At 47.0% G+C, this 9,119-nt stretch overlaps 1 protein-coding gene across 11 annotated transcripts in view; it reads right to left on the reverse strand.

Annotated features, from left to right (window-relative positions):
• Positions 1-9,119, reverse strand: part of LOC147610748 (uncharacterized) — a 71,923-nt gene that overhangs the window by 6,680 nt on the left and 56,124 nt on the right. For 4 of the 11 annotated variants that reach the window (XM_086785273.1, XM_086785272.1, XM_086785268.1 and 1 more), the window contains one exon: positions 1,568-1,650. The exons of 1 other annotated variant lie outside the window; for it this stretch is intronic. In XM_086785273.1, the coding sequence (XP_086641399.1) occupies positions 1,568-1,650 (83 nt within the window). The remainder of the gene's footprint in view (positions 1-1,567; positions 1,651-9,119) is intronic. 6 more of the 11 variants (XM_086785277.1, XM_086785274.1, XM_086785275.1 and 3 more) reach the window with 3 other exon arrangements.

Genomic DNA, 9,119 nt, shown 5'->3' on the forward strand with positions numbered 1-9,119 from the left:
TGGAACATAGGAAATCACTCTCAAAGATTGAAACTCAAAAAGATTTTTTGGTGTGAAAAAACAGTATATACGACCGTGAGTAGCTTGAGTTTTTCACACCAAAAAAAAGCTGGTTTAAAGGCCACAAAAATCATGTAGGATGTTTCAGTGCGACATTGGAATTCATAAGCTGAAATCAGATTGACAGAAATCAGAAGATTTATCAACATGAAAAACCAGTAGATACAACGATCATGAGTAAATTGAGTAACTCACGCCCAAAAAAGTGCATCAAAATGATGATCTGAGGTAACAAGAGGATTCTAGAGGGTGTGGGGAAGTTCTCATCAAGTCCAAAATAAAATAAAATGATAAATTTTTGACGTGCAAATCCCACTTTTCATGACCATGAAAAACCTAGATTTTCAGAGCCGTGAAAGCATCTAGCCAAGGGCATAAAGCATCTTGCAACTTCTGATCTCAGCCCAAGCATTAAGAGGCGATTGACCTTTGAATAGCTTGCATAAGGGGAGCATTTAGACCAACCATATCTTCGTCATCTGAAGGAAATCATAGAAGGCTGTCCAGCCAGCCTGTAACCCTAAAACACAGCTCATCAAGAAGGCCATCTCTGGAGAAGAAACGCACAGCACATAAGTGGCCTGAAGCAGGTAGAAAATGCAGCAAACACGCCCTCCAGAGAGCTGCCCCAACAGGGTATATGCGAGAAAAAACGCAGCCCTAAAGGTGCCCTGAATCACCCCAAAACAGAGGTTCCGCTCAGCCCAAAACAGTCCCCAAGGTGATTCTTTTCACTGTTTAGTGGAAGCCAGTAAGTCAATCTTGTACTTCATTTACATCTTGCAATACATAAGCAAATAAACCTGGAAACAGGTGGGGGACCTTAAGAGGGTGGTTGGGACCCAATTGGGTGTGTTGCATGCTATCTCTATCTCTCTGACCACAGAGGATATTGAGGAGATCCGCCAGTGTCCGATGCGGCACATATTATGAGATGGAGGTACCTCCATAGTGTACCTTCCAGTTCCAGTTTCATTTTCTAGGTGCCAGTAGTATCATCTTTATTTTTCATTTTCTGGGTTTTTTTATCCAGACATTGTATCAGATCCACCATGATGTAACTTTTGGTCTCATAGGTCATTATGGCCTTTTGAAGACGTTAATATAACATTTCATTTCATTTCTCTATCTCTCCTTTATCATCCTGCAAATTCAGCAAGCCCTTTAAGCAGTCTTTTCTCTATTCCGTTGAAAGAATACTTCCACGTAAGTCACATATCACGCCAATGCTCAAAACAGGTTTTCCATGTTATCAACGAGCAATGAGCAATAGAATGGCAGATTTGCTTTCTTTTTACTGACATATGGAAATCCTCTGTTTTGAAAGAAAAAGGCCATGAAAGTTCAAAGACAGCTCTGGAAGATGCTTTGAAAAAGCATAAAACATACAAAAATTGTACTTAGTTCCCTAATCATCCATAAATACAGCAAATAAATGATTGTTGGAGCATCTTTCCTGCTAAATGTCTTGAACAATATTGGCCTAGGTGTTTAGCCAGTAGTTTACCAACCGCCAGAATATGGATATCTTTAACAATCGACATGAATGTGGAAGTCTTCTCTGCAGTAAAGTGATGATCCTGAGTAAAGCTTATCCTTTGTCAAGAATCAACTAGCTTATAAATATAACGATCGAAGAGCTTACAAAATAACGTCATGGAAAATGTGTGTTGGTATATGCATGTGAGTATATATGTATGTGTGTACGTGTGTGTGCATACATAACATACAAACAAATATCCATGAATCATGCAGACGTTTGCATGCACGCGTGCATGCACACACACACTTTTTTTTTTGGTAATGCCTAGTGCAGTATATTTATATGTTCACAAATTTACAAAGATGGGAGATCTCCATAAAGGAGAGGAACCCCAATGTCAGAAACATAAACAGAAGAGCTCTATGCAAGAAGCATCCATATCACCCTCATGGTGGCAGGCATCATATAAGGATTGCCGCAATGAGGCTCTGAAGAATTCATATGACTGTTGATTCAGCCTACCCAAGTATGCCATGTTGTGCTCACTCCAAATTGTCCAAAGAGCCCAATATCTCACCCAGAAAAGAAATAGTGAGTATTGGGACAAAGACTGCAATAATCTGCCAAAGAGCCAAAAATGTTTCCCAAATCTGTGACTCAGGAATCGGAGCCGAAGATAGCCTGAAATTCTGCTGAGGAGGGTCCTGGAACAAGGACATTGCCACAGCAGATGAAGAAAGGTCTCTGAGGGAGCTGAACATCTTAGACATGTGGATGGTGCAATGTGACGTTTGGCAAGTGTGACCCCAACTGATAATGTGCCTGTCAAACATCTCCAAAGAAAGAGTCTTTGCTTCAGTGGCATTTTACACTTCCGTAACATGCGGAGATTCTTCCGCCACCAAGAGAGAGGCTTTCTCATATGCCACAAAGAATTGGCATGTTGCTGAATCCATGGGGGAGGCTGAAAAAGCCTGTAAGCTTTAATGGAGGTCAAGGCTGGAAGGGGAACAGGATGAGTGCTTGCAGTAGATGACCACAATTGCCAATCCATGAGCCTGTCTGTGTCAGCCATAGTTGGAATAGGTAAAAAAGGAAGCAATATATCAGCAATTTTCTTCCATATTGGCCTATGATGCATTCCCAATGCATAGGTAGCAGTGGCCCAAGGAAAGGATAAGACATATCCTCGATCATCCACCACATCATGTATGTACCTAATTCCCAGTTTCATAAGATTGTATGCCCGAACGAGTTCCTGCAAGGCAAGTGGAGTGTCAAAAATGGCACTCCAATGAATACTTTCCTTCCTCATGGAGTTCATCCCCAAGCAATTACGAGGAGCCCATTTGACCTTAGAGAGAACCTGTTTCCAATCAAGTATTAAGGCAGTGGAAAAAGGACAGCCAGGTATCCTGCCTTGAAATCTCCCAATAACAACCTCCCAATGATCCGTAATCCAATGACCATAAGCTGAAGTCCTCATGTTGACACACATGGATGCTAACATACAAGTCCATGCATGCACACACACACACATATATATAAACATATATATACATACATACATACATAAATACATACATATGTGTCTGTGTTTGCGTGCACACGTCTCTCTCTCTCTCTCTCTCTCTCTCTCTCTCTCTCTCTCTCCCTGAACGAGGCAGCAGCAGCTAGATTAGCTCGAGGGCATGCAGCCTTGGGGGCACTTGAGAGACAGTGTGCACACATACAGTTTCAAGAGCCACGCACCAAATTGTGGCTATTTGATACGCTTGTCACACCGACCCTCCTGTACGGAGCTCCAATTTGGGGACCCAGTATACATCACAGATCTCAGAGAGGGACAGATGAGGGATGGAGGCAAATGGAGAGACCACTGATTATGATGATTGCCCTCATGATTTGGAGCAAATCATCAGTACCACATGAGATTGTTCGGGCTGAGCTGGGTGCCCCACCAGTAGTATCCGAGGCCCTATTCCAGGCAGTTACCTTTTTACAGCGGCTATGGGAGCTCCCTCAGCAGAGGTACTCCCGATTGGCATTGACCTCATCCATACAGTTGGACGAGGATGGAGATACTCATTGTTGGTACGCTCAGATGAGATCATGGTTTGACCTACATGGTTTGCGGATAGAGGCCGGCACCCTTTCAGTACAGTTTGGATTGTCCATTTTTGGATCTCACCCGCTCAAAGCAAAACCACGTGATCAGGATGGATATCATCAGAGTGGACACAGAGAGGACATGGACTAGCCCCCTTGAGCCCTTGGCTCATTACAAGAGCCATTTTCTACACCTCTAACTGGATGATTTTGTCACCCACCCGGCGTACATGGATGCACACCTATCACATGGGATACGTTGTGCCATTGGACAGATCCGGACCTCATCACACCAGCTGGGCGATATGTGCATCAGATCGTGGATGACCGCATTTGTCAGCTATGCTACTAGGAGGTAGAGACAGAGGAACACTACATTTGCCGATGTACAGTCTATTATGAGATCCGAGGGAGATATCACTACCTCTTCCGAGAGAGTTTTGGGCCGTTACGCACGGTCATGGAGTTTGAGGATCAGAGATGCCTGGGATTGTTTCTACTTGAGCTCAGGAGACACAAAGAGACCCTTGGCAGACACAAGGCCGAGCCATGATGTACCTAGACAGAGGACCCTGACAGATTTCTTCAGCACCAGCACCAGCACCAGCAACCCAGCCCACACACCTCCTAATACCTCCTCCATTGGGCCATCAGGGCACCGACCACGCTCCCGGGGAATCACCACTGATAGAGCAGTTATCTTATATCGTGCTTGTCGGCCACGCCCGAGGCACGGTAGAAGACTACATTATGGGGTCTTTGGAGGCATCACAGCTTGTCACCTCATTCTCCATTCCACCTCGTCCTATTGGGGCAGATCATACATACTTGGCATTTTCACTAGCCGGATCACCAGTATCACCAGCCCCCCCACATACCGACGCCACACACTACCATCTACTTCACACATGACATGGCAGACATATACACTGGCAGAGTATATGGATACTCATGGATCCCCTGGCACCTATGGATACCATTAGAACCCAACTGGCATCACTCCTACACACGGCTGCATTACAGAGTTTCCCACATCGTGTACACTCAGGAGAGCCTGCGAGATCTAGGACTATGCCCCAGAACAGATGGTATGATGACGAGTGCAGAGCCCTATACTCACGGCTACGCATACAGAGAGCCTTGGGAGCCATCACAGAGCAGGAGTCGAGGAGAGAGATGAGGAGACTTACTCGCCGCACAAGGCAGGCTTTCGCAGAGATACAGGAGCTAGAGATCTTTCATTTCTTCATGAGTAGAGATAGCCCTGTCTCATGGCGGCACTTGAGAGAGCCCCGGACACCGACACCTATTGCAAACCCACAGACATGGCACACATATGCAGACAGCCTATACCACACCCCACAGCAGCCACCTATACCTCAGCCACAGGAGCCTCGACCTACCACAGCTAGCTTCTTTACCCACTCGATGGTACAGGAAGCTATCCGCTGCCTACAGCATGGACGGGCCGCCGACCATATGGGCCTGCAGGGTGAGCATCTCATATATGCAGTAGATTCTTTGGCTCCTTTTCTTGCACACCTGTTTAACAGGGCACTAGCAGAGGGCTTGCCTGCGGAGTGGACGATGCACACCATTGTGCCGATTCACAAAACAAGGGATATGCTCGATCCGAGCAACTACAGGACGGTTATGGTTTGGCCACATGCTGGCCAAAAACTATGGTGCAGTGTTGGAGCAAGAGCTTAGCTTAAATGCTGAGCGAGCAGGTTTACGCTCATCAGGGCAGGCAGGCTTCAGGAGAGCTTTCTCTACCACTGACCATGTATTCACTTTGAGATGTATGATTGATCAGGCCAGAGTGAGGAAGAGAAAGCTCTATTGCTACTTTATGGATTTCCGCAAGGCATTTGACACAGTACCACGAGAGAGGCTCTTTCAGCACCTGCAATCTCTTGGCATACCAGCAGATATGACATGGGGCATCTATGCATTATATGAGCAAGTTTTTGGGCGAGCAAGATGTCCAGGAGGTATGTCCGAGACTATTGGTAGCACCATTGGTGTGAAGCAAGGATGCCCACTTTCCCCCACGCTATTTGGGTTATACATTGATGAGGTGGCTGACTTCATTACACGGGGAGGCGGAAATGGAGTTGATTTAGCAGGTACCTCAGTACATATTATGCTTTATGCTGATGATATTGTATTAGTGTCTGAGTCTCCAGGTGGTCTACAGCAGCATCTACATGCACTCGATGATTTCTGCACACAGAGGGGTCTTACTGTGAACCTTGGGAAAACCAAGGTTATGGTCTTTCATACATCGAGACAAGGCAGGAGTCAGCTGACATTCACTCTCGCAGGACGCGAGGTGGAGGTGGTGACATCATACGTGTACCTAGGGGTTACCTTCTCTGCAGCAGCCACACGCTTCACCATGGGTTCAGCAGCTAGAGCTAGATTGACACGGGGATATGCAGTATTGGCTATGCTCGAGAGACAGTGCCACCAGGCGCATTTTCAGGAGCCCCGGACGAAGGGGTGGCTATTTGACACATTAGTCACACCGGCATTGATGTATGGAGCTGCGGTATGGGCGCCAGGCCTTGCTACCCATTGGTGGACACAGATAGAGAGACCACAGGCCCTCATGATGGCACGCATGATACGCAGCAAACTGTCAGTACCTCATGACATTATCCGAGCAGAGTTTGCTGCGCCTCCTATGATGGTATAGGCCATATTCCAGACTATATGCCTGCTAGACAGATTCAGAGAGATGCCACAGGACAGATTGTCATACAGAGCTTTTGAGGCATCTAGACAGCTGGCTCAGGCAGGAGACAGAGGATCATGGTATGCACAGGTCACACATTGGTTCTCATAGCATGGCCTAGACATGGATCATCTACCACCATTCCAGTATGACAGGGATGCACCACATATCCGTCTCTCTCATAGTGAGAGGAACAGAGTATTGAGACAAGATCTATGGCAGCTCTATACACGAGAGACATGGATATCGCCTACACAGCCTCTTCCACCGAAGATGCTCTACTACAGAGATCACTTCATGAGTATCACTGATGATGGATTTATAGAGAGGCCTAGATACATGGAGGGCTTTTTACCACACGGCTCCTGAGTGGCTATTGGTCAGCTTAGAGTTTCATCACACCGATTGGAGATTGAGACTGGCAGAGCAGCACGGATCCCCCGAGAGGAGAGGGTATGCACATTGTGCAGAGAGGGGGTGGAGAGTGAGGAGCATTATGTATGCAGATGCAGAGCATATACAGCCATCAAAGAGAGATATCCCATTTTATTCAGAGAGCCACATTCCCTACGCCAAATCTTTGAGGCAGCAGACCAGCGCATACTGGGGAGATTCATTCTAGACATACAGCGCCACAGAGAGAGATCATTACAGGCTCAGACAGCTCCAGAGGGGGGACGACAGACACAGATTACTACATTTTTTCAAAGATCCATCCCACTCCCAGCCCCTACACGGCAGGGAATTACTCTCCAGAGAGCAGAGACACTCAGAGCCCGCAGGAGACAGAGGACACCTGGCTTTCGGACACCACGCCTATACCAAAGAGAGATGACAGAGATCAGAGCTCAGTTTCACAGAGAGGGTGCGGAGCAACTGGCTCGCTTCAGAGCACACCCAGGCATGTTCTTCAGGGAGCTGTGGACACCCCCTTCATTGATGTATACCATTTTATACCCCCAGTATGGTATTGCACACCCAGATTCAGCATTTTAGTTCAATACTTTTTCATTTTGTTGGGATGACAGAGGATACCCCATACAAGTACACCGATTTGTCTCATAGGCCAAGTTCGGTCTTTGGAAGACGTTAATAAAATCTCTCTCTCTCTCTCTCTCTCTCTCTCTCTCTCTCTCTCTCTCTCTCTGTGCCAACGTCCGATGCGGCACATATTATGAGATCGAGGCACCTCCATAGTGTACCCCCCCGTCCCACATGATATTGTATCCCCTCACTGTACTCCACTCACCTCCATAGCGTACCCCCCCCCCTCACTATATTCACACCCTATAAGGGTTTCTGTTTACCTTCCAGTTCCAGTTTCATTTTCTAGGTGCCAGTAGTATTATCTTTATTTTTCATTTTCTGGTTTTTTTATCCAGACATTGTATCAGATCCACCATGATGTAACTTTTTGGTCTCATAGGTCATTATGGCCTTTTGAAGACGTTAATATAACATTTCATTTCATTCATCTCTCTCTCTCTCTCTCTCTCTCTCTCTCTCTCTCTCTCTCTCTCTCTCTCTCTCTCTCTCTCTCTCTCTCTCTCTCGCGCGCGCGCTGCCTGCCTGCCCCCCCCTCCCGCTGCCTGCCCTTCGCCCCCCCCCCCCCCCCCCCCCCCCTCTCTCCTGAAGGTCAGCACCATGTTGAGACCAACCCTGGTCTGCTGAAGTAACAGTCACAGCCCACAAGGATTAACGACAGAAGAAACGTCATGGAGGCACGTATGGAAAAGCTCGAAAAGATGCTAAAGGATTTGAAGATAACCACGGACAGCAACCTCAACACTGTCGAGAAGACCCTCCTCGATCGCATTGCTAAGCTGGAGACCGAGGCAGAAATATGGAAGAAAGAAAAGGAAACAATGCAAGAGAAGATTGCCTAGCTTAAAGGCGAAGTAGCTTCACTGCGTGAACGCCCAGAAGAAGGGGAAATCCTCGAGGCAGACAAAGAAGCCATGAAGGAGGAGCTCACCTAGACGATTACCAAAACCCTAGAGGGCAAGATGGAAGCAGTAAGAGAAGGATGGGTGGAAGTGGTCAAGAAAAACATTAAGAAAGAAGTACAAGAGGACACGCACATGGTCCAATCCACACTAGATGAAGAGAAGATGAGGAGAATCCGTCGCTTGAACATACGCGTGACAGGTATTCCAGAGATAGAGGGGTGCACCCCTGAGGCGGACGGCCGAAACTTATGCATAAAATTAGGCCATGCGGAGGATGCACCACTTCCATTCACCAAGATATGGAGGACAGCCCCACCCAAGGACCCCACCCAAAGTAAAGCCCTAGTGCTACAGTTCGCAGACGAAGTGAGCAGGCAAACCTTCATGAGACAGAGAGTTATTCTAAGAAACCTACCACGGGACCCCATCTACTTTGATGATGACCTAACTTGGATGCAGAGACAACATAGGAAATCATGCATGCCACAAATTAAAGCAGCACGTGCTGAAGGGAAAAAGGCACATTACAGAGACGGCCATGTATACATAGAGGGCAAGATGGTGGCATAGCGCCATATGGCCTATGGGACACAGGAAATTATCAAGAAGCACAAGGAGATATATGCAGCAGTTTGGAACTGCAATGGGGCTCTATGGACACATCCAGGCAGACTAGAGGAGGTTATGGAGAACCGGGACATCATGTTTCTGACAGAGACACATGAAAGCCCAGAGAGAGGCTTACCACGGGTAGCAAGGTACCAGTGGGAATCAGTGT

Source organism: Cibotium barometz, chromosome 48, assembly GCF_041138505.1.
Source record: "Cibotium barometz isolate CiBa-2024 chromosome 48, ASM4113850v1, whole genome shotgun sequence".
NCBI classification, from domain to species: Eukaryota; Viridiplantae; Streptophyta; class Polypodiopsida; order Cyatheales; family Cibotiaceae; genus Cibotium; species Cibotium barometz.